The sequence below is a fragment of the Pelobates fuscus genome, chromosome 12 (assembly GCF_036172605.1).
Source record: "Pelobates fuscus isolate aPelFus1 chromosome 12, aPelFus1.pri, whole genome shotgun sequence".
NCBI lineage: Eukaryota > Metazoa > Chordata > Amphibia > Anura > Pelobatidae > Pelobates > Pelobates fuscus.
The window spans coordinates 125587745-125615190 of NC_086328.1; the positions used below are offsets into that span (position 1 = coordinate 125587745).

Below are 27446 nucleotides of genomic sequence, written 5' to 3' on the forward strand. Positions count from 1 at the left end.
TGACGGCTGTAGTGTATGAAATGAGCGGCGCCCTGCATACCTTAGGTAAGAAATGAAATCATTGTAAAACAGTTTGACTTTGTGCAGTGATGGGGGGAAACCGTGGCTATAGTGTGTGGAGTGTTATTTTAAAGCATTGTTTTCTCTGTTCACGGATTACATATGTAGATGGAATATAAAGACTGAGTAGATCTATATTTATATGAAGAAAGTACTTGTATTGGGGTTTCCTGATGGGAAGAACAATGATGATTGGACTTTGAGTAGTGGAATACATCAATACTATAATGACCTGTAAGTAAGGCATGTGAAGCCATTAACAAGTACCCAAATGTGACAATTTAATATAACTGTCATGTATGGGAATTTAAAAAAAAAAAATGGTGTCATACTACCTGCAGTCCTCTAATTGCTAAAACTGGACTTTAATGTAGCTCCACCTACAAGCCCTGTCAGTCAGAGGGCTGTGAATTACACTTGCATACAAACCACTGAAATTATTGCTGATGTGGAGGGACCTGCAGGCGCTGCTTCCCGGGAGAATGCCCCAGTCTCTTTTTAATAATTGGTGCTGATCATCACATAGACAGGGACAGAGAAGGATACCATATTTCGGAAAATACTTGGAACGTGTATTATAATTATTATTTGTATACCATTATGTTTTCCCTAGTATAACATTCTTAATTTGATAGCGTTAGCATTAATAGTAATTCTGAGTTACTTTGCTACAGACCGCCTTGCAATAACGTGATTGTACCTTATTTACTTGTTTATTGGCCTCACGTTGTACGTTATTCTCTTATTTCACAGCCCAGAGACATGTCTTAACATACATTGAGGATGCCCTGGCTCAACTGTTGGAGAACAAAGACGACTTGGAGCAGGGAAGCATCCCAAGGTTCTTCTCAGAGTAGTGAGTATCTACACGCTAGGGGGGCCCAAAGCCAATTTTTAAGTGTGAGCATTTTAATTAAGATTGCTTATTAACTACTTTCTTACTTAGAACAAATTTCACAGGCCGTTTTTGAAACAAATCGAGAAGAATTATGTAAAATTCATTACTCATGACAGGTTCTCATTACTCTGTATGATTACTCAGATCATTCATGTAATGATTTTTGTACTACCCATATTCTCCTTATATTCACCTCTTTTCCCCACTGCGCACAGTTAATTTCCATTCCCATCCTGTCTGCTGCTCCGTTACCTCCTTCCATAACGGTAGTCCTTGTATTCTCTCTTTCCCATCACTGTTTGCTCAGCTTCCTATGCCTCCCAGGGTCTACTCTCCCCCTTCTGAAGAGGCCATTTCTTTGACAGCAGGATTCCAGGTCACTTGTTTGATGTCCCCGCTTACGTGAATTTCACCTTTAGGGCATTGGAAGCATTTAATGATGTGTTGTTTGTTACACGAATTGAAAAGGCTCCCTTTTGTTCCTCTGATTTTAAATTTTAAGGGGAGGAGGCAAAATTCTCTTTTTAGAACTTTGGATCCTAGGCTACAATTTAGACTGTGATGTGTTTTGAATATGAAGGACTTTGTCTTGTAGTCAAGGCTGATGTGTTGAGGCCCTAACAGGTTTCGTTGAAGGAAACACAATGTATGGATTGCAAAGCATGGCTCCTGATAGCTTAGATCAGGGATGTCGAACATGCGGCCCCCCCAGATGTTGCTGAACTACAACTCCCATGATTCCCTGGCTATCTGTTTCATTGAAAGAATCATGGGAGTTGTAGTTCAGCAACATCTGGGGGGCCGCATGTTCGACATCCCTGGCTTAGATGGAGGAAGATACCCGAAGCAAAACAGAATTGATCAGAAAGTTAATAAACATAGAATGAAACACTGAAAGAACAGGACAAATTAAACACGCAAGAACTGGACCTGACAGATGTACTTGTAACTAGAGGTTTACAAACATGGCAATATCAAAGACATGGCAGGAACAAAGGCTAGTTAAGCACTCCACCTGTTCTAGCCAAGAGGAAGATCAAATCTGACCTCAATTTAGTCTAGATATGGAACATGGAGATGCTAAAGTTGAGTAGAGTCTCTTCAGGAAAAAATAATGGAGCTATCATGTAGCTTTGGATCATACAAAACGAATTGTGCAAAGGTGGAGGGGGCAAGGTGAAATGGAAATGAGCAATTGTTGGAGCAAACTAAAGCAATAATCTAGAGACCATGGAATGGGCTTGAGCTTAATGACTTATTACTGAATAAAGGTCAGCTGTCGGAGAGGAAGTCTCCATGCCACAGCCAAACTAGTGGTTCAAGGAGATACTGCAAGGGTGGACTGTGGAGGCGAAAGTGATGTTGTTGGATAGAATCTCAGAAACAAACAGGAAAAAATAATAAATACCGAATATTACATTGGTAGTGGAGAAAGGCAAATTATTTGCAGATGGTAAAATATCTGAATTGTTATATGTGTACACAGTATGTGCATCTGTGAGGTTGTATGCATAGCATTGTGGGTTGCTACGCATGTCGTTTAGGGGACGTTACCACCAGTACCATGTTTTGCTCTTTTACTGTTATGTTGTTGTCAGAGAGTGGTAATGGCTGAAGTGATTCATTTTAAGGTTATGCACTAATTAGAATTTGGCGACTGCCGTTTTTAAATCAGATATGATAAAGTGGCACTGTCTAATATTGTTCATAACTGATGCATTATAATGTTTGTACGAAAATTTCATTGCCCTTCAGGCTCATTTTTTGGGGGTTTAAAACCAAGGAATTCTATCCGCAGAGTTCCCGCCGTGCTGGTTATTGGCAGTCTATGCTACAACTTAACATTGTACTTGGTGGTATCTCGTGGGAGTATGGTTTACTGAGATCAATGCTAAATGTGTGTGGGAGATGTTGTTTGAAACTGAACTCTAGAACCTCCTGATGATCGTTTTTTTTTTTCATTTTTAAATGTAGAATTTTCCATCCCAGCAGCAATTGCTTTTCTGAAAGTCTTCATTTTGCAGCAGTTTGTCCACCCAAGAAGATTGACACTTCACGATCAAGAGAATGTTCTCCACAATTCACGCAAAGCTGCTTCCTGTCTGAGTCCAGCCTCACATAGGCAAGGTTAGCCAAGCCATATTCCTCAGTCAGCATGAGATGCAGAAAGATAATTGAGTATCTTGCTGAAGACTAGAATTTACACATTCAAGAAGGTCTCCTATTGTGACCTGTACTTGCTGTGCCACAGTGAAGACCACATTCCCTATGCTTGTTTTCACAGAGATTAGAAAGGAATAATTATTCACAAGAATTTATTGCACATGATGGAACCTTTTGAAATACCCTCACTATTAGTGTGCATTCTGTACATTAGGTTCTGTAGGTAAATGGCACACAGTCCACCAAGATATATCCCGTGTATATACGTTTTTTGCTTTCATTTGATTTACAAAGTAAAATTTAGTCGTTAATGCTTGACTTACCTTAATTTCTACTCTAGGAATGATTACCAGCTTGTAGAGGCATGCACCAATTTAATGCCTGCAATGTGCTATTGTGGTGGAATCTCAGTAAAAATAAATTTAGTAGGCCGAGATTGCCACGTGGTATGTGCACGTGCATATGCTGATGTATCGGTCGGTTGGTTGCACGTGGCAACGATACAATCAGTAGTGTAAGGAGCATGTGTAGAAATACAGGATATACGAGTATTCCCCTCCTCCATTTTGCTGGGCAAGCCAAGTGGTCAAACAGGAAGTTAGCCTTTATTCTGTTGATTGGGTTAGAGTACATGCAGGTGGAACTGATTATAGGAGGAGCTATATGTCTATATAAGGGTCCTACACTGTACGACCAGTACTCCGATTTTAGCTGTTTTTGGTGACATTAGTCCCTCTGAGTCCCGGTCGGTGAATCGAATAAAGATCTCTTCCTGAAGAAACCTGTGTCCATCTCTCTGTGCTTGGCTTCCGTCAGTTTCTCCGGTATCACTATGATTAGTAGTTTAAAGATCTTACCATTCTTCTAGTCAGTGAAATTACGTCTCTCATAACGCTATTCACATTACAGGAGTTGAAGCAGATTACTGTAATACGTTTTAAATACTTTTTTTTTTTTAAATGTGATTTAACTGTACTTACTGTATGTGGGCTCTATGTTCAAATGCAGACATTTTTTTAGGGTGTACTATTTTTGTTTTGTTTTTTGCTTCCCCACTCATTTTTCAGACCCTGTGTGAAATGTTGCAAGAATAGGGATACATGATGGTGTCTAAAGAATTAAATGCCTCCAATATGTCTATAACGGATGATCACATAAATGAAAAATGAATTTACATAATTAATTTTCTGAACAGTCTGTACACAAAATTGCTGTTTTATTATGTTTATATGCTAGCTGTGCATCCTATTTTTCAAATACATGCTGTGCGAATATATTTTCAAACAAAAAATGCTTGGCAGTGAAGGAGTTTAAGGTTAAATGGCATATTTCGCTGACATCACAATTTTAACACTTCATGCTAGTGTGATCTATCCTGTATATTTAGCATCAGCATATCTATATGGCCCTACTGTTATTGACAGGGTATTACATATTGTAAGAGGAATTTTAAAGCATTGATGCTAATGATGTAATGCATTGCCATTGTGTGTTTAGGGCTTAAATGTAGAGACAGAATTTTGGGCATTTTAAATAATATATATAATTTTTTACAAAAAACAAGATACTAACTGGGAAGAAATACAAATTGTGTGATGAGGCACTGACCAGACGCAATGGAACAATGCTCAAGAGCCCACAGATGGCCGATAGGTGGTGACCTTTGAAATCCTGGAGGCCAAAACTTTAGTGAACTGTAGACCAATATAGACATACATGGAAATTTGCCACTCTTCCTGCCAGGTTCTAAATATGGCAACTCCTGTTTGGAAAGAAGAGATTTGTTTTATTGATCCTGTGATTATCAGGGACCTAGAAATGGGGAAAAAATGCTCAGACATTCAAGCAGAGCTGCAACTGGTGTTTTCAGAACTTACTGATTGTTAAAAATACAGGTATATATTTACTGTAATAGAGAGAATCTCCAGTCTGTAGGTTGTCCAATAACATGTCCTAGTGAGGCATATCAGAAGTGACAGAAGGGTCTGTAGTCTGGCTGAAGGAAGTAGGTGATAAATATGGAAAAATATATCCTTTACACAGAAGTAACAGATGGCTTGGAAACTTACAAATGGTCCATTTTCCGCACTAAGCCACTGTGCATCAAGCGCAATGTGACCTTACATCCACCAAGCTCAATGTAACCTTACATCCACCAAGCTCAATGTAACCTTACATCCACCAAGCTCAATGTAACCTTACGTCCACCAAACTCAATGTAACCTTACATCTACCAAGCTCAATGTAACCTTACATCCACCAAGCTCAATGTAACCTTACGTCCACCAAACTCAATGTAACCTTACGTCCACCAAGCTCAATGTAACCTTACACCCACCAAGCTCAATGTAACCTTACATCCACCAAGCTCAATGTAACCTTACATCCACCAAGCTCAATGTAACCTTACGTCCACCAAACTCAATGTAACCTTACATCTACCAAGCTCAATGTAACCTTACATCCACCAAGCTCAATGTAACCTTACATCCACCAAACTCAATGTAACCTTACATCTACCAAGCACAATGTAACCTTACATCTACCAAACTCAATGTAACCTTACATCTACCAAGCTCAATGTAACCTTACATCTACCAAGCTCAATGTAACCTTACATCTACCAAGCTCAATGTAACCTTACATCCACCAAACTCAATGTAACCTTACATCCACCAAACTCAATGTAACCTTACATCCACCAAACTCAATGTGACCTTACATCCACCAAACTCAATGTGACCTTACATCTACCAAGCTCAATGTAACCTTACATCTACCAAGCTCAATGTAACCTTACATCCACCAAGCTCAATGTAACCTTACATCCACCAAACTCAATGTAACCTTACATCCACCAAACTCAATGTGACCTTACATCCACCAAGCTCAATGTAACCTTACATCCACCAAGCTCAATGTAACCTTACATCCACCAAACTCAATGTAACCTTTCATCTACCTAGCTCAATGTAACCTTACATCTACCAAGCACAATGTAACCTTACATCCACCAAACTCAATGTAACCTTACATCTACCAAGCACAATGTAACCTTACATCCACCAAACTCAATGTAACCTTACATCCACCAAACTCAATGTAACATTTCATCTACCTAGCTCAATGTAACCTTACATCTACCAAGCACAATGTAACCTTACATCCACCAAACTCAATGTAACCTTACATCTACCAAGCACAATGTAACCTTACATCCACCAAACTCAATGTAACCTTACATCCACCAAGCACAATGTAACCTTACCACTACCAAGCTCAATGTAACCCTACATCTACCAAACTCAATATAACCTTACATCCACCAAACTCAATGTAACCTTACATCTACCAAGCTCAATGTAACCCTACATCTACCAAACTCAATGTAACCTTACATCCACCAAACTCAATGTAACCTTACATCTACCAAGCTCAATGTAACCTTACATCTACCTAGCTCAATGTAACCTTTCATCTACCTAGCTCAATGTAACCTTACATCCACCAAACTCAATGTAACCTTTCATCTACCTAGCTCAATGTAACCTTACATCTACCAAGCACAATGTAACCTTACATCCACCAAACTCAATGTAACCTTACATCTACCAAGCACAATGTAACCTTACATCCACCAAACTCAATGTAACCTTACATCCACCAAGCTCAATGTAACCTTACGTCCACCAAACTCAATGTAACCTTACATCTACCAAGCACAATGTAACCTTACATCTACCAAGCTCAATGTAACCCTACATCTACCAAACTCAATGTAACCTTACATCCACCAAACTCAATGTAACCTTACATCCACCAAACTCAATGTAACCTTACATCTACCAAACTCAATGTAACCTTACATCTACCAAGCACAATGTAACCTTACATCTACCAAGCTCAATGTAACCCTACATCTACCAAACTCAATGTAACCTTACATCCACCAAACTCAATGTAACCCTACATCTACCAAACTCAATGTAACCTTACATCCACCAAACTCAATGTAACCGTACATCTACCAAGCTCAATGTAACCTTACATCTACCAAGCTCAATGTAACCTTACATCTACCAAACTCAATGTAACCTTACATCTACCAAACTCAATGTAACCGTACATCCACCTAATTTGACTTAAACAGATTGCAATGAACCTTAAAAAATGAGCTGTACTTGTCGGCTTTGAAATGTATCCCATAAGTGCTAACACAGCTTATTGTGGTCTATTGCAATAACTAATCAAATGATTAACAACCTTTGGTCAGACAGGTACATACCTAAATCTTCACTTAACTGGAAATTAGATCCTCTGGTCTCAAGTATCATTAATGTCTGTCTTGTTAGGGGCTCGTAAATCATACATTCTCACACCTGTTCCTACTTTGTGTTCTCTCGCACTTTTCATTTTCATTCTTTGCTCATTCACATCCATGTCACTTACTAACACTAGTTGTGATTGCTTTCAAGTAATGTATGTCTGTGGCATGAAGAAAATACAGTATATAAGTTTGATTTATCATTTATTAATTGAGTTCCTGACCGTTTTTCTTTGTTTTCCGAAAAGCGAAACTGTTGGATGTTAAAAGTAAAAGTTTGGGACTTTTTTTTTTTTGAAAGAGGGATTCTGGGCGAGGGCGGGGCCTGACTGTCATGGAGGAGAGACGTGCTTTGCTTGAGCTCCTCTCCTCCACGAGCCAAAGCTGCGGTTTTAACCCTCATCCAACCTCAGTGGAAACGGAATAAGCGACATATACGACCCCTGACTCACCAGGGACCCACTGCAGGGCGATAAAGGGTGTAAGAGGCGAACCGGCGGCACAGCTCTATCCATGCGGCCTGTCGTGCACCGGACGGGGGAGGCGGCTGATCCCCGAGCCGGGACCGCTCGATGGCGACCAGCACCAAACTGAAGCTCCGTTGCGCCCCCCCCCCCCTCGGACCAGTGGGGGTGATCCCGGTCCACCCCTCGGAGGATGCCCTGAGATGGTGGAAGCTGAAGGCAAAGCCATATCAACTCCTGGAAACTCCAGCGACATGCCCAAAATGGCGACCGCTGCCCCCAGCAAACATGAAGCCAAACATGAGATCCTGTCCAGACTAGATCGCATTCTCACAGATTTCTGGCGCAAGCTAGAAAACAGAAAATGCCAACCACCTCTGAACGATCCAGGCGACCACTCACTGCACAAGCCAACTCTAAACACCCAGCGAAAGCTCGCAGCCGCGACAAGGCATCGAGCCCTAACATGGCGGCGGAGCGGGAAACGGACCTCGCTGGGACGCACAGCTGCTCCTCCGCAAAATAATAAATACATACCTCGGAGTCGCCCGACACGACCCTCGGCTGCAATAGCGGCAATAACTTCAACCTGGTGGAGAATCAAACAACAGGCGCCCCTCACGCACAAGACAGCTACAGCTCAGACACGCAAATCCAAGCGGGGGAGCAGAAGCAGACCGCGCAAATTGAACATCTTGAGGGGAACCCCAAGCTGGATGGGAGCTCGAGCCCGGCACCAACAACCCTGGACACCTCGCATATAGCCTGCCTCGGTGTTACAGGACTGTGCATTACCCATTGAGGGAATAGGCTGAACAAGAAGCTGGGACTGAGCGGAGAGGTGACTCTGTCCACATTAAGCACCACAATATGAGCAATGATTTTCTTTAACTTTCATTTAAATGTTTAGCATTTAGTTAACCTCCTTCATAATGTAGAAATAAGATGGTAAACCAGATCAGTGGCTCCTCATGTAACACTGCTACGTCTAGCGACATTTTACTATGCCTTCACCCACATGCCTAGCTAGCCTTTTTGACTCAAGACAAACGTATATTCCAGCTTAGACATGTGGAACTAGCTTGCTACAACTCGTTATTAATTTTCAGTTTAGTTTACTCTCACCTAGTGTGGCACATTTACGGCTATATTAACTACAACCCATGTGTAGTCATACTCTAGGATAGAAATGAATAGTTAAATTCCATGTTGTATTGTCCTAGCCTGACAGCTACTCTCATTGTGACCACTAGGTAAAGCCTACCTACTAGCCAAGCTATTGTTTCCCTCTGTTTCTCTGAAACTTGAAGACCAAATCCTGTTTATTTTCATGTTTTAAAAAAAGTGCAATGTTCTCCAAAACTGCCATGTGATTAAATGTGAATACGAACCTGGTTGCACCAGCTGTTGTGGCAGTGCAAAACCATATGTAACATATGCACAAACAAAATAAAGAATAAAAAAAAAAAAAAGAGGGATTCTGGGCATCATTCTAGAAGCAACGTTGTCACCATGTAAAAAGAGGAAAGACTCTGCCAAATTGCCCCAGTACTCTGCGGATACATCCACAATTCTGGGAGCATTTTGTAAATCCTGAAACAAATGTTAATTGCACACATCATGCCTGGAATATTTGCAGTTTTAGTATACTTGTGTACTTAGAGAGTATTTTCAAGCTGAATTGGACATGTTTTTCATATGTCCAATATGATACCGTATTATTTTGGAGATTTCATTGTTTTTGTGATTGGAATTATCTGAAAATGTCTCTTTTGAGTTTAAAAAGCTGTTCATTATTTTGGCGTTTGTGCTTTTTTAAATTTATTTTTAAAATCTACAAGAAAGGCACTGTGACGGAGCTCAGCACTCAGCTTGAGTGTCTGCATCAAGGGTCCCTCTCTTTCAGCACTCGATACCTGGAGCGACATTATAATATACCCTAAAACATGCAACACTATACAAATAACCCCTATATGTTGTATATCCTTGGTTACCTTCTTTGCCTTCCTCAGTCAAAAGAGCACTGTTGTCGCACTTACTGTTGAATCTCCACCCGGTTATAGTCTTGGCTAGAGTGAGCGCAAGGCTCAGTCACCGGTGGGTTGGAGTGAGGCCGATCTTCGGGGCTGTGTCTTTTGAAGGACAGGGGGAAAACCAACCAGAGAGTGCGACTTTAGCTCTTAATTGAGAAATTTGGGTAAAGGTCTCTGCATAGTGGCATAATTGCTGTTCTGTCATACGCACCTGTAGTGGTTATTGTGTTATGAGTTCCTATTTCATGGTTTTATAAAAACATAGCTGTTAAAATCTGATCTCACTAGCCACAGAAAGACTAGATCTGCTTCAGCACAGGTGTGTCATTTTTGTTGAGATAAGGAATAGTACACAAGGTAGCGTGTTTTACTTTGGGAAATTACACCAATCCTCTCTTGCTCTCACTGGTGACCACTTCAACCCTGGCCCTCTTAAACCCTCTCCTTCCGTTCTGATATCTTTCCATTCACCTGAACACTCTTGACCTGGGTGCAACCTTCTCCACTGAGCTGCAGTATCTGCTTGAACACATCCTATTGGCTTCATTTACAAAGCTTTGAGTGCTTATCAGCAAGGGCACTGCAAGGGAGGGCGGCAGTTAGAGCAGGTGCCTTTCTTAAAAATCAGAATTAATTTATAATTCTGTCCCAAGGCTATATAAACTGTATCTGTTACACTAATTAAACCGCTCTCTTTTAGGTGTGCAAGCAGAGCATTCCAGTGTCAGATGTATCCGTTTTGTGCAGATAACCGTGGGTATATTCCCTACTTGGATCACAGTTTATGAACTACCTGATTAACTCACAAAATGGAAATAAATAGACCATGCTGTTTCTGTTCTCTTGTCTGTTGCAGCTGCTCTCTGAAATGATATCTCCTACTAGTTATGTGCCACCTTTGGCAGTTCAAGGTAGCATTCCACTTTGAGAAGCCTTTAGATGCTTCTATTGCCTTAACCCATATTGCTATTTCACATTCTTCACATTCAGTCTAATTTTCCATTTCTGCCGTTTGTTGCGATACCTCTTCAAGACACTAGATTAGCTGTTGCACTATTTTGCAGTCCAAATGGAGGCGCGTTTACTGTCTGCTCGGTTATATTTAGCGGCTATATCCCATTAGAACACGGCCATTCCTCTGTACATTGCTAGGTCATGGTCATCTTATGGGATAATGTACTACCCCCTACTCCGACTGCTCTCCCCATTCTTAGCTCCCCGTATTACCCCGTATTATACTCAGGTCAATGTCTGATAAATGGAGAAGCGAGACTAGAACTGGTGAAAGCATGGTTGACCTCACCTATGATCTGATTTGCCTGTGGTTACACGTTGCCATCAGTGAAGACTCATAAGCTGTAAGATCCCAAGAACTCTACTGGGGGGCAACGGTGGTTGTTCCAGGGGAAGAACCAGACAATATAGTCGTCGTGTCAAGCATGTTCTTAGAGACCCTGTGTATTCGTTGTGCCCCCAGCTCTGCTGTTTCCATTTCCTCTTTTCACTCTTGTTTACCTGCATTACCTAACCACTTTCTTTCTGCTTCGCTTCAGGTGGACCATGCCACCAGTTATTTTGCACGCCTGAATTCATGAAGCAGCTATAGTTTTCTAAGTGGTTTTTGTTATGTTTACTCTCAGTGCACAGTTCCTATCTTTATCACCAAAATATTTTCACGTGTGTCATGTCCAACGAAGTTAAACATCCAGGAACATGGAATAGGAACGAGCAGAAGGGAACAAGTTACTGAATACGTCAGTTTTCAGAAATATAGTCTTTGTTGTCTTCTTTCTCTTCCATGCAGAAACATAGACAGTCTACTTGTTGCTGCATGAGCAATAGTTAAGTACATCCTTTCCCTCCAAGCAGAGCTATGTACTATGCCTTCTTTCCCCTCCATGCAGAGCCTTGTGCTGCCTCATTTCAAAGCCTTATACTCCCTTCTTTAACCCATGCAAAACCTTGCATTCCCTGCAGAGCCTTATGTTATTCTCTTTCCCTGCAGAGCCTTGCACTATGCCTTCTCTTCATGGAGCTTTAAACCTTGCCCTCTCTTTGCGGAGCTTTGCGCTACGCCCTCTCTTTGCAGAGCCTCGCGCTACGCCCTCTCTTTGCGGAGCCTCGCGCTACGCCCTCTCTTTGCGGAGCCTCGCGCTACGCCCTCTCTTTGCGGAGCCTCGCGCTACGTCCTCTCTTTGCGGAGCCTCGCGCTACGCCCTCTCTTTGCGGACCCTCGCGCTACGCCCTCTCTTTGCGGAGCCTCGCGCTACGCCCTCTCTTTGCAGTGCCTCGCGCTACGCCCTCTCTTTGCGGAGCCTCGCGCTACGTCCTCTTTGCGGAGCCTCGCGCTACGTCCTCTCTTTGCGGAGCCTCGCGCTACGCCCTCTCTTTGCGGAGCCTCGCGCTACGCCCTCTCTTTGCGGAGCCTCGCGCTACGTCCTCTCTTTGCGGAGCCTCGCGCTACGCCCTCTCTTTGCGGTGCCTCGCGCTACGCCCTCTCTTTGCGGAGCCTCGCGCTACGCCCTCTCTTTGCGGAGCCTCGCGCTACGCCCTCTTTGCGGAGCCTCGCGCTACGCCCTCTCTTTGCGGAGCCTTTGTGCTACGCCCTCTCTTTGCGGAGCCTTTGCGCTACACCCTCTCTTTGCGGAGCCTTTGCGCTACGCCCTCTTTGTGCTACGCCCTCTTTTTGCGTAGATTTGCGCTACGTCCTCTCTTTGCGCTACGCCCTCTTTTTGCGGAGACTTGCGCTACGCCCTCTCTTTGTGGAGCCGTGTGCTATGGCGCGGCAGCCATGCCCTCTTTGCGTAGCCTTGCACCACATCTTTGCTTTGCGGAGCCTTGAGCTACGCCCTCTCTTTGCAGAGCCTTGTCCTGTGTTCTCCTCTCTTTGCAGAGCCTTGTCCTGTGTTCTCCTCTCTTTGCAGAGCCTTGTCCTGTCTTCTCCTCTCTTTGCAGAGCCTTGTCCTGTCTTCTCCTCTCTTTGCAGAGCCTTGTCCTGTCTTCTCCTCTCTTTGCAGAGCCTTGTCCTGTCTTCTCCTCTCTTTGCAGAGCCTTGTCCTGTCTTCTCCTCTCTTTGCAGAGCCTTGTCCTGTCTTCTCCTCTCTTTGCAGAGCCTTGTGCTGCCTCAATTTCCCCATGTTGCACCTTGCAATTCCCCCCTTTCATAATACACTGAATGATATATGAATGTGTAAAATGGCATTTGATTAGAAATCTACTTTACAATAGTTTATTTAAAAAATACAATATTTAGTTTTCCTTACTTGAGTTGGTTCAAACAAATACACAGTGTTCGTTAATTTCCCTGATATGTGTTTCTTAATGATGTCCCTTAAACATAGAATCACAACCTGATAAGAAGCCGTGAGATGGACTGTCCCTGCCAAACCCGTAGTCACAGTGCCCAGAGTGTCCCCCTCTCTAACCTAGCGATCCATTCTTCTTCCTCCCCGATCATCTTGCTTCCTACTAGCAAGCAGCTCTTGTTTCCTCATAAAGTGTTGCCCGGCAGGGAAAAGTGCCCAGTGCATGACACAATGGGAGGTTGAGTTACTGCACACCCTGCTGTGCCGCTCTGATCAAAGAGACAGTCTCTTGTTTCCAAACTTCTTTTTTTCTCATTTTTATAGCTTTGCCCTGCTATTTGACAGCAGTCCCTGTAGGTAGAAGAGCAAAAAACAGTGTTAACTTACTGACCTCCCCAAGCGAAAAAAAACAAAAGCAAAACAAGGGATTTGGAAAACAAAGAACTTCTAATAATTCCTTTGCTGCCAGAGGAGTCGGATGCACATTGCAAAGCTCCACAGGCCGTGATGGACATAGAGCGGTTAAACTTTGTGATGTCCAAACATTGTTCTGATCAGCCCAGGCATTTCTATAGCACCCTGATGTGTGTATTTGTGTGTCTCTCTGCAGACCCAGCATTCATTCACACACGTCAATAGCGACCCTACCACTGATTATCAGAGTCCGTCTTTTGTCCGTGGCCTGTGGAAATTCACTTCCACGGTTCTAGAAAATATAAAAACTACGTAAACAAACATGTCAGATGATACCAGCAGAGATTTTCTTTGTTGTTTGTTATTGCTATATATAAACATTTCAGATTATACCAGCACAGATTCTTTTTGTTGTTTACTATAGCTATATACACACAATTACAATAATTCTGCAATTTAACTAGACCAAGGCACTGAAACTTGTGTAGGCTCGAGTGAAAAGAGGGCATAATCTGTTTCCCCTTTAGTTTATGTAATCTGTTTGAAGTCTCCACATATGTGACTGGAATGAGAGGTAGCTCAGTTAGTTAGTGCACCAATTGGAGAACTAGTTTGCATTGCTGTGCTGCTAGTATTCTGTGATCGTGACTCTGATCCATTTATTCTACAATTCTAGTGCTCATTATCTATACATTTATCATTCTGAGGTTGATAAACGGGTATCATTAAAGGAACACTCCAGTGAATATATAAACAATTTAGTTAATATACCCTTAATAAAAACATACATTTTAGTTCTGTACTTTTTTTTGTATTATGCCTGAAAACTGCTTGCAGAAGCTGCAGAAATCTTGTCTGCAGCCTTTATAAGCCCTCGCCTTTTAAAAATGAGCGCTTTTATAAATGTCATAAATGTGACCGTCTCCAGCAGATAGAGCACTTCAGCAAGTGTGATTTGAGGGACATTTACTAAACAAGGATATCTTTCTAACCTTTCCTTTTTTGGCCTTATTGGCTGCACGTTTTATTGTCCCAAACGCCGCTAGTGCATTTTCTGTTTGTATTTTGGCCCATTACTTTATTTTGTGTGTATTTTTTTCCCCTCTTTCCTCGTACTGCTTCCCTTCTCTCTGCCCCTTGTGCTGTTTCTTTTTTTGTTAACACTGACAGACAGTGGGACAAAGGCTGAACTGGCGGTGCTAGAAGTGGAAAGGTGCACTGTACTGTTCTTGTGAGCGGTCAATCATCTCTGGCACTGAAAGAGTTAAGTGGGAGAGCAACGTTTTAGCCCGCCTCCCCTAAATATAGAAAGTTGTTTTAATGGTGATATTAAGAATAACGTGATTGTGTTGAATACTTTGCCTTGTTACAAGTATCTTTTTTGTAAAGCCAGCTTTTTGAAAAATGTTTCTCTTTCTTACTGGTTGGGCCATATATATATATTTATATTTAAACTGCCACTCCTTTTGATTGCGCCCCAGCCCCTAACACTATTTATTATTATTATTATTATTATTATCATTATTAAACACTTCAAGATACCCAAATTTTGGTGCATGTGGATCAAGTTCGATGGCTTGAGAAAGACACATCTTTGTGTCAAAATGTTTCCTTTTTTATAATTATTATTATTGTTTGTTTTTTAAACTACCCTCACCCCCACCCCTCAGACAGCATTGCCCATCTGCCAATGTTTTGTGGTGTAATCCCTGTTAATTCTCTTTATTTTACCCTCCTGTCAGAATGTTTTGACACACATGCCTAGGTTAAACACAGAGAGAAATAGACATACAGCCGGCAGATGCATAATTACTAACACACCAAAACATATACATATGCAGATCTTTACATCTGCTCAAAGTCTTTCATATGAGCTTCGGAGCTACTTATGGGATCATGAGGTGTGGGTTCTCCCAAGGTAGATACCAAGCAGGAAGGTAGCCAGATCATTGAGGTAGTGGTAAAAGTTATGTAAAAAAGGATACTGAAGGGCTACAATGAGCAACAGCAGATTGCTACCACAGAGGGCTCATTTCGGTGAAAATGTCAAGTTTCTATCTGTTCCCACACCAGAGATAACCATGACAAAAGTTAGAGGAAATTGGGGGGGGGGGCCCTAAAATATCATGACTGAGATATGAACACTTTCCATTATAGATTGACTATAAAATGAACCTTGATAATTACGTTAGGACACTATAGGCACCCAAAGCACTTCATCTCCGTGAAGTAGTCCGGGTGCATTGTCCCTGCCCCGCTTAGTCCTGCAACAGAGTCCTCACTCTCTGCATGAGGACATCCAACATCAGAGAAAACCCCTTAGGAAACCATTGAAGAATTGCTTTCCTACGGCCACTATAAATGTGAGGTTACTGCAGTTCCCAACAATACAAAAATCAGAGAAGGTTCCTATTGTGCCGCATGCAGCTCCAAGCAGGATATATCAATGCAAAAAATATAAATAATTAAATATGAGGGCAGCGCTTGTGCCCACCAAGTGCTACAAGAACGTTTAATTGAAGAACAACAAATACAATAGCAAACGTTTCTAGTTATCCCCTTTCTCAAATCAGGTGTCTCATTCATTGAGGAAGGGGAGAATGTTTACTATTGTCTTTGTTGTCTTTCAAATAAATGTTGTTGTAGCGCTTGGTGCGCACACCCACAATTTGTTGCGCTGCACTCATATATGTATTATATTTTTTGCATTGCCTTCCTATGGGGAAGGCTTGTGTGCACATTAAGTCCCCCCCATTGTATGACGTCAGAGGAGGCTGACCGCGACCCTGCGCCGAGCAACCTCAGTACTGCAATTGTGTAGATGAATGAAGGATTAATTAACCCTTTACAACACTTGGGTGATGGGGCGCAGGGGTTGAGAAACATAGTGTTAGGAATATATCTTTGTAGTATTAACTCTAAAGTATTCCTTTAAGTTCTGAGTTTAAAGGTCAAGATTTTGCAAAATGTTTATATATATAACTTGGAGGAATATATGTATAGCTTGGAGGAAAGACAAGAATCAAGGGAATCAGCACAGTAAAGGAGGAGACTATATTTAAAAGAAGAGAAAATACCACAACAAGAGGACATAGTCGTAAATTAGAGGGACAAAGGTTTAAAAATAATATCAGGAAGTATTACTTTACTGAGAGGGTAGTGGATGCATGGAATAGCCTTCCAGCTGAAGTGGTAGAGGTTAACACAGTAAAGGAGTTTAAGCATGCGTGGGATAGGCATAAGGCTATCCTAACTATAAGATAAGGCCAGGGACTAATGAAAGTATTTAGAAAACTGGGCAGACTAGATGGGCCGAATAGTTCTTATCTGCCGTCACATTCTATGTTTCTTTACATGTACCTTGTAATGCGCTCTACGGATACGTTTTTAATCCAATGAACTAGAATCATTCTGAGCTGAAAAAAAATAAAACATTTAAAAAGTGGCGATGCAATACCAATGCATAGAGAGAGTCACTCAAAAAAAAAAAAAAATAGGAAATTTGAAAATAGTCAAGCAACCTATGTTGAACCAAATGAGATTTTAACTTTAGCTTTACATTTTGTAACTCCTGGTGCTATAACTGATTTATTTTTAAAACCTCAATACTTGTAAATCGGTTTTAACCAAATGTTAAAGGAACAGTTTAGCGTTTGAAATACAAACATGTATTCCTAACGTTATGGTGTCCTAGCCTAGATTTAGATCCAACCCCTCCTCCTGTTAACCTGAAAAGGGCCACTGCACCCAGACCGCTTTACTGAGACCATCTTGAAGCGGTCCTTTAATCCATATTTCTATTTCCCTGCCTGGTGGAATTCACGTTATTCTTTTCTATATGCTTTATACCCCTCTGTTCATCCTAGAGGGGAATTGATGGCCAGGACATTCCCAATTTCTGTTACCAGAATCGGTTAAGACTTGTTGTCTTGGCACCCAAGCAGAACTCAAATAGGAGTTTGAGTAGGGGTGGATCCTGGCTTTCTACAACCTTTTTGTGATATGTGTCTACAAGTTCCTGTGATTGCTTAAATGTTTCTTCTGCTTTGGCACCGCGCCTGTCGCTAATTTCAAAACTACAGCAGACAAAGGACTTTATTGAAAAGTGTACCTGTGCCACTGGGATAAAGCAACTGCAAGTAGTGGGGAAAATATATATATATATATTTTTCACTGTGTTCTCATCACAGATACTGACCTAAAGAGATACTATAGGCACCCAGACCACTCCATCTCATTGAGGTGGTCTGGGTGCGGTGTCCCTGTCCCAGTAATCCTGCAATTTAAAACATTGCAATTAAAGAGAAACTTTCATGTTTACATTGCAGAGTTAAGACTGCCTCTTGTGGCTCTCTCTCAGACTTCCTGATTTTTAACTCTTTGAAATGATGCTGGACGTCATCATTCTTTACATGAGGACAAACAGCGTCTTCAAAATCCCATTTGGAAAGCACTGATTCAGTGCTTTTCTATGGGAAAGGCTTAATGCACATGCAACACTTGCCACGCATTATTATCTTATCCCTCATTGATGATGTTGGAGGCAGAAGGAGGTAAGTGTATGTGTTTTTTTTGTTTGTTTTTATTTTTCTTCAACCCTTTCCACCTTTGGAGGGAGGGGGTGGACAATAGTCTTATGGCTGAGGGATACTATAGCGTTAGGAATACACTTTCCTTTAATGCCCCCTGCAGTAGTAAAGAGTATGTCCATGAATTCTTATTCAACTAATTCTAATAGATACCCTTTGGATTTGGAGAGGGTCCATTTTTTTTCCTCACACTCTTTTCCCTCCTACCCTCTTGTTGTCTCCCCCTTCAAGTCAGTTTCCTTCCCTCTTCGTCATGATTTTTAACATCTGTGCCAAAGTATCCCTCATTCACTACTCTTAACGTGCGTTGATTGTAAGCGAGACTGATTGTACCTGTATATCTGTCTATGCATTTCATGGATACCCGGTATGACAGGAGAGATGGGGTTGTATTCTCACTTCCTCTCACATGTATGGTACAAACTAGACACAGCCAGATGTCATGTGCAGTCCTACGTTGTCTAACTACCAGAGTGGTCATCTGTGCCATAGAGGGAGACTGCTATTAAATTGTGCCGAATATTTGAGTAGCACTAAAGCATAAATAATTTGTGGGCCCGCCTTGTGTCAATTACGCTTCCCTCAACTCACCACCACAACAATTAAAAATACATTAATTAATTAAAAAATAGTTTAATGCTGAATGGTAAGGCAGAGTCAGAGGACTCTTGACACTATAACCACTATAATAAGATGAAGCTGTTATGTGCATACAGTGTCTCTTTAAGTGCTTGCTTTATGGAGACCTGCTACAGAGTTTTAGGACCTCTTGAGCGCTATCACTTGGACTCAAGTAGCTAAAAGAGCCCTTTTAAAGTTGGTGCAGGAGCAGGTAGAGGGGATGATAACTGCTTGGAAGAAGAAATAGACAGAGAGAGTGATATTTGCTTGGAAGAAATAGCAAACAGATTGGGTGAAACCATTGGACAAAGAGAACAATATCTGCCAGTCAAATGGCTAGGAGGTAAGACCTTACCCTGAAGAATTGCAATGGTGATCTCTGGTGATAAGGAATAAAGGACTAAGGATATAGCAGGACCGGTCTAGATCCTGAGCCGGGTAACTGTTACTCCTATTTCTGCTACAATTACGTTATTAAGTGTTCTTGCATAGCAAGACCACTTAATGCTATCTCACATATATATTATTAAGTGTGCTTGCATAGCAAGACCACTTAATGTTATCTCACATATATATTATTATTATTCTAGCCAAATTAACCACTCTAATTCCTCCCACAGTTTTTACACTACATAGACAAAAATATACCAAAACGTGCAGATTGTTCCCGATTGGTGTGCTATTACTTTGTGGAACGTTTCTCCGTATGGTTCACGGAATATCGTCATTCTTGTGGCAAAATTTGTCCCATAGGAATGAATGGCAAAGCTAGAGTGGGAGCTGGCAAAAGCTGAAAAACCAGGACATGATTTCTAAACTGCCACTACTCCCTCATTTTCAGGCCCACCTACACAAATCTTATATCACAACGTTCAGCTATCCCTGCTGCCACTAAAAATGTCCACAGCTAAGCCATAGTCCTGATAGTTTTCACAATATGACCATTTGTTTGCAACTCACGCCGTCCATTGACATTCATTGAAACTCCACTCTGCAAAGCTCACATTTGAAGGGCAATTTCTAAACTGCGACTGTGCCTTCATTTTTAATATCTCAGAGACATACTTTGCATCAAAATGTAGGACTGTGTCTTGTGATTCTCACAATATAAAGCTCTTCACTGTTGGATTTATATGTTGGATTTGTACACCTGATAATGTTTTTATAGATGTATGTTTTAATGTAACTGTGAAGCACTTTGGGCAACAACGTTGCCATTAAATGTGCTATATAAATAAATAATAATAGTTACTCCGCCCACTCCAGTTGTAGACTACTGGTGGAGGCAAGAACACTTCACACAATTTCCCCAGAAATTGTAGCTTTTCTAGTTACAGTTAGTGTTTGCAAAATCATTTCTGAAATGGAAAGTTTGCTGATTTTGTGTTGCTGAGTAACCATAATTATCAGGTGATTATAACTTCTGAAAGGGTGTTTTTCTGGACAAAATACTCTGAACGTCTCACCTAATTTAAAATGGTTTCACTAGTGTAATTTTTTCCCATGGAAATCAAAATTCGTTTTGCATTAAACATGTTGTAATGGGATCTTTGGCATGACTACACACACAACTTTCGGCACCATGTAATCCATTGGTAACATAACCGGAACAAATAAGGATGGTCAGACTGCAATGTTCTGAACGGTGTAAAGATCAGACTAACACACTTTTCTTCTTTTTCTCCTCCTATAAAGACATATATTCTTGTTGTATACACAGCAACACTGAGTGATTTTCTTGGGACAAAAGACCACAGAGTAGGAATGTTTGATGTCTGTTTATAAATGTGTTGTGTTTGTTGTGTGTGTGTACAAACGAAGAGCACTTGTTGGAGCTTTATAATTCATCACTGCCTTATTAAAGCAGCTCTGTCACCTATCAGAAATAAATATATTTTACAAAGATCAAATCTCTATGAAATACTCAGATTGACTGTGTTGGAAACTCACTGAAATTCTAACCCAGTCAAAAGAGATATACAGTATCTCACAAAAGTGAGTACACCCCTCACATTTTTGTAAATATTTTATTATATCTTTCCATGTGACGACACTGAAGAAATGACACTCTGCTACAATGTAAAAATAATGGTGGCCACACAAAATGTTGACACCTTGGGCCCGATTTGGACATTTTCACTTAGGGGTGTACTCACTTTTGATGCCAACGGTTTAGACATTAATGGCTGTGTGTTGAGTTATATTGAGGGGACAGCCAATTCACACTGTTATACAGGCTGTACACTTACTACTTTACATTGTAGCAGTGTCATTTCTTCAGTGTTGTCACATGAAAAGATATAATAAAATATTTCCAAAAATGTTAGGGGTGTACTCACTTTTGTGAGATACTGTATATACTGCGGCAATGTAGGGACTACTTTGTCTCAGTGTTTTTCCTCTGCTTGACGAAAAGGTGGAGCTACTTTTGGCAAGCTTTTCATATCTCCCAGCCGTCACTAGTGACGTTTGTAGATAAAAAAAAAAGCTCTTTCTATGGAGGACTGCTAGACCCTTCATAGACTTCAATGCTGTACTCTTTTGCACGCACAAGAGTACCCCCCTGACGTTGGCTCCTGTCAGCTGAAGGACAGGTTCAGGTAGGTAAATTTCACCTTTCCATGCACCCCATGGCCACTAGACCCGAGCGACAATGTCATCCCTGGGGGTGACAAAGTTGTTCAAAGTTAATTACTCAAGTCAAATTTCAGATGATGAGTTTTTCAGTCACTTTAATCACTATATGTGTTTATGTCCGGTTTGCTGAGTTCCACATTACAATTTATTGGATATAAGTTGTGCAGAGTGCATTTAGTTTCAAAAGTTTGAGATCGTTACGAGCCTTCTACCGTTTAAAAATAAAGATTTATGGGGGCGGGGCTTGGGAGCAGAGCTGAATGGACGCCATCTCCATCAGCTCCCGACCTCGCAACGATTAACCTGTGAATATCACGAGCATCTCAACCCAATCGAAGACATTAATCCCACCCCGAGTATTGGGAAACCGAGAGGAGTCGTCTAATGCCCTTCTTTCACCAAACAAAGCCGGGAAAGGTGAAACAAAAACACCGGGCCTACCTCACACCCACGAGATACAGCCTGGAGACTCTCCTAGACAGCATCGGGACACAATACCACCCGGACTCGGAGGAGATTGTCACCCCAACACACAGCAGCCCCACTGCAACCATGGGGCGCCGCACGCAGAAACAGCACCCGGCATCGACAGCAGACCAGCCAAATATCGGGGAGATGCTGCAACGACAAGCACCCTCCAAAATGGCCACCACGAGAACCTCCACAGAAGGCCCACCGCCTGCACTACCGGCGATAGCTCACTCACTGGAGCTAAGGCCTGAAGACACTCGACCCAACTCACCCCTGGCTTGCACAGACCTGAGCGACAACACCTTCGCTACAAAACGAGACCTGCAAAAATGGATGCAGGAGATTCAATCCTTGCTGGCCACGGATATTGGTACTCTAAAGACGGATGTACGTCAAACCGCGGAGCGTGTGAGTGCCATGGAAGGGGACATACAATCACTAACCAGTGGGGCATCAAATATCACCGAAGCCCTGCAATCCCTGCAGACAGCCCACCAAGCACTAGCGACACAGGTGGCCACCCAGGAGGACCGCCTGCATCGCAATCATATTAAGCTTAGGGGAGTGCCGATAGGAATCACCTCAGAAGAGCTGCCCCACTTTATAAGAAGGCTTTTAACCACTATACTACCACCAGCTATGGCCAGAAAACTCACACTAGAGGGCATATTTTGCCTGCCAGCAGGGAACAACACACCTGCCGCAGAGGCAAGAGACGTTATCCTGAAATGTGCCACAACACACGATAAGGCAGCAATAATGGCAGCAGTCAGAGGCAAGACTCCCCTACCATTCGAAAATTCCAACCTGTTTTTTTTCCAAGACCTGATTCGAGTGACACTGCACTGGAGAAGATCGATAAAGCACCTAACAAGCCGCCTGAGAACCGCAGGCATACAGTACAGATGGGGCATGTCGCGGACCCTGCTAATTACGCACAACGGAACTATCCACAGAGCCACATCGGAGACAGACATACTTGCAGTCCTCACACTCCTGGGACTATCGAACGCTCTCCAAACAACCGCCCAGACAGGAACATCCCAGATGGGGGTTCCAGCCACCACAAGTCCATTTACCCCCCGAGCCCCAAGCACAGACTCGGAAACCTGACACTGTCTGCAAGCGAAACTAGCCAACCCGGCTAATCCGGACTCTATTATACCTGCATACAGAACTGTTATTCTTTTAGTATAGCTGTTTTCGTTATTTCGTTATAACTGTCATAACCTGTGTTGTTCATCCACATGGTACACACACACCCGGTGACGATCACACAACACCTCACTAACACAGGGAGACTCCAAACAAGCTCCCTACATCCCCCCTCCCCCGTAGCCCCCGTAGGTTAGGGGCTTCCACTATCGTGATAACAAACGTGACCTCACACTAACACTCCACCAAAGCCGACCAGCACATAAAGGGCGATAACACCTCATATAAAACCACTGGTAGACTACCCTTGACTACTCATGACCACCACAAACTAGTTCACTTACACATAGCAATACGTAGCCTCACCAATGGTACAAAGTTGTGACCCTAACGACAACGAGTAGAAATAAGGGCTAACTCTATTCCATGAAGGGCTACAAACCCAGGAACATTTGTAAGCACTAATATCCACAATTATTACGCAACATGTATAAAAAGAAAAATATGTGCTGACCAACTTGACTAAATACTGTGAAATGCATACTCTTATAACCTGAATTGCTTTATCGCCTGTATATGTCAATATAAAGCATGAAACCTAACAATGCACAAACAAAATAAAGAATTGAAAAAAAGAAAGAAAGACTTATACAACGCAAAAACTCTCAATGCACGCTTGATTGCATTAATTGTAAACGAGAAAGAAATTTCTGCTGTTTGAGGCTTTTATAACAAGTGCATCAACATAGTTTTCTCATGTGCTTCTGGTGTCCTTTGATACCATAGAAAAAATTGGTTGCAACCAAAAGACTTCATGGTGGGAAAACTCAAATGTGTGAGTAGGTCTGGAAGGGTGAATTGCTACTGATCGTCCTTCAAAATGGTCATGCAATCCACTTACATGACTACTTCCAGTGCTCTCAGGGGTGATCCTGGTTTCATCTCATCATTACCATCTGAACATCCTTGTTTCATCTATGTTATGTCATCCGTGGAGCTACAGTACAGAATGTCTTCATAGATTGCATTCCATGACAATGTATCTAATGCCATCTGCATTCCAATTTAGTAAAATGTCTGTAACTTTTGCAAGAGAGCGTAGCATTCCCTTAAAGGTTGTATGTGTGAAAGTTAAGTAAACAGGCCCCCAGCATTACAGTGAATGTTTGTCCTTATCATAACATCTTCTATTTGTCTTCTTTATTCCCTACAGTTTTACAAGTGTTTCTCGAGGGACTCATGTCCTCTTCAGAGAGTTCGACTTTGTTCAGATCACCCCACACAACAGAGTCTCTTTCCTTCGGCTTTTCTGGAAATGCTTCAGGACCATTGCTAGGAATGGAGGTGAGCGCTGAGAGGGGACCTTCTCCTCCCCCAAATGCCTAAACCATGTGTCAAGCACACAATTGATGTGGGTAACGTAAAATCTCTCAGGGACAATCGTAAACTTGAGAACAAATGGGGCAAAAACAAATACTTTGAAATCACTTTTCATGGTGTTAAATAGCCGTTATTTTTGGGAACGTGAATCGTGTTTGCTGTTTTCTTTACAAATTCCCTTTACAAGCAATAACTGATGCTCAAACTAAACAGGGAAAGTCTTTCATGAGCTATGTGTCTTCTTAACCGTCAAGTTAATATTTATCAAGTTTAGCCCTAACTTGCCATCTGTATATGTGTGTTTGTTCTTTTTTTTAATTTTTTTAGTTTTTGTTTGGCACCCTTCGTTTTGGTATGCATTTAGTTTTCATACTCTCCCTCCCCCCCCCCCCCCCCCCTTAAAAAAAAAAAAACCTTTCAGCTGACTCGTTTGAACAAACAGTTGAATGCAGTTTATATTGCAAAATTCCCCTATAATTGGGATGTTCTATCTGCCACGCTCTGACTTGTAGCTGAGAAAATAATGTTCCTAAAAGGTATGCGAACATGTTAGTGCATTAGATTTGTTGCAGTTGCAACATAGGAAGTGCAAACATGATTGTAGTAAAGTTGTTCAACACGTGTACATTGTTTAAGGGATGAAAGGGATCACCAAATCAAGATGAAGTGCATAATCAAGCTAAAACAACACAAAGAACGCTAATAGCTTACCATTCAGTTATTCTGCACTCGGTTCTCAAACTAATGCTAGCTCAAAGAGAACCTTTAGAAATTGCATATTGGGTTTGATTCCACACAGGACAGTCGGTTACTGAAATGCCAGGCAGGTCCATCCTCCTTTGCTGATCTCACTCCACTTTGCCGTAGATGGACGGAGGATGGGCTGAAGGTAGGACATTGGCGGCATGGACTGAGAACCGTTCTCGCTTTGGTTGTCTGGCACAAGCATGCTTTGTGTGCTGGTGTCAGACCCCATATTTGCACAGAATCACATTAGCCAGCCCTGAGCTTTTGTTCTGAGCTGGGTAATGACGCCCCGATGACATGGCTGGAGGTGAAAATACACCTCCCGCATCAGAGGGTTTAAACTCCGTATGTGCAGCATTTCTCTATGAAACACTACACACAAATACTCCAGTACATTCCAAAATTTTGAAAGTGCATTTGAGAAACAAAACATTCAAACTAATGTTTGCTGTTCTTTGTTTTTCTTGTTTACCCTTATCTATGACTTTCTAATCTATGTTGAAATTGTATAATTACCTATCTCTGCTTTTGGAGATATGAATATCCTGCTCATCAGTACTGAGCTCCCAGACTGCTTGTGACATGACTGTTGCCTCTCACAATTGTGACCATTATAGTCAAAGAAACACTATAAACATGTATTCCTGACCCTATAGTGTTAACATCACTCTTTAGGCCTCCCTGACCCGTGCCTGCCACTTAAATATAGTAAAATTTTACCTTATATCAGGGCTCCGCCTCCTTGGCTGAGATCATCAGGCTTGATGATCTCTGCAAATCACAATGCTTTCCTATAGGAAAGCATTGGATTGGCTGAGATTGTCAATTCTGATTATCTCAGCCAAGGAGACGTGAATTTCTGTTTTGAGAAGTATCAACATTTTTAATGTAGCAATATATTTATTAATGTTGCTAAATATTCAGTACACTTATATGGCTGATTTTCCCAAATTAAAGTGCAGTCTCCCCCCCCCCCCCCCCAAAAAAAAAAAAGAGATGTATTTTAAGTAAATAATAGGGTTTCTCCTATTACAGCAGTTACTGATGAGCTGTATTTTGGGAGAGAAAGCATTTCCGAGCCTTCGACAGCTGCACTGGTTTATTTGCTGGTGTGTTTATAATGTATAGTCACTTGTGCTTTTTTTGTCAGGGAAAGTGTAAAAATAACTGCTTTCCTGCCAATGTGTTTTATTACATGTCTGCGTATACCTCCATTCCAGTCATGTTTTCCGTTTTAAGCAGTAGTTTCCTGTCCAGGTATAAACGTGCCCTTGGGGCCATGGAGAGAGATAATGCTCCATATTTGCTCACTTCACAGTGGAATGCTGGAATTATTTGGCAAATGTAATATTCTGATTGGCTACTGTTGTCACTTATTTTTTTTTATGAGGGGCCATCACTGAGGATTTTAAATGGTGATGTGATTCTTGCTGCGTCCGTGCTGAAATGCAAACATATCCTCGAGGCGTTGTTACAAGTGACTTTACGATATCGTAGATGGAAATGAGAATTATCTGTTTGATTAATTTCCTAGCATCTGAGAATGCCACAAAAGTCACTGACTGCTCAGGTTTGCTGATGTTGGTTCCTCAATGTCATCATGAATAAAGTACCACTTGGGATTAGTTTTGAAAACAACCATCACTAGACTAACATCGCAAGTGTGTACACAAATTAGCTTTCCCTGTCTGGCATCACAAGGATACTGGACTATTTACGCCTGAGTAGTGTTTCTACGTAAAGTTCACACTCTCTGGGCAGGAAAGTACGGTATATTAAAGAGTGCAAGCTGCATACGTTTATCAAGTGCTCTTCTAACTGACCCAGAAAAAATCCCAAACTAGAACTATTTTCCCCACTTTAAAACGACACATTTTCCTTCTGTTAAAGTGACGGCCATACTAATATATACTTAAAGCCAAGTACCTTTCAACACTTCAGAAATGAAGATAAATAGAAAAAAAATTCAATTGTGGCTTTTTTTTTTTTTTTTTGTAAATCAAACTTTATTTTTTCTTCTTTCTTTCTTTTGTAAGTCTTGTGTTTCAAAGGTCTTGTTTCTTGTCACATTAAGTCACAGGCATCCATCATTTGATCGCTGCATACCAGGCAGGTCTCTTATGGCAGACGCTTTTATTAAATCCTGCCTGCACAGGTATTTTGTTACAGGGCTGATTGCAATCAT

At 41.7% G+C, this 27446-nt stretch overlaps 1 protein-coding gene across 2 annotated transcripts in view; it reads left to right on the plus strand.

The window, feature by feature from the left end:
• CSTPP1 (centriolar satellite-associated tubulin polyglutamylase complex regulator 1) overlaps window positions 1-27446 on the plus strand; it is a 102538-nt gene that overhangs the window by 55329 nt on the left and 19763 nt on the right. For both annotated transcript variants that reach the window (XM_063438768.1, XM_063438767.1), the window contains exons 2-3: window positions 814-916; window positions 24348-24478. In XM_063438768.1, coding sequence (XP_063294838.1) covers window positions 814-916; window positions 24348-24478 — 234 coding nt within the window. The remainder of the gene's footprint in view (window positions 1-813; window positions 917-24347; window positions 24479-27446) is intronic.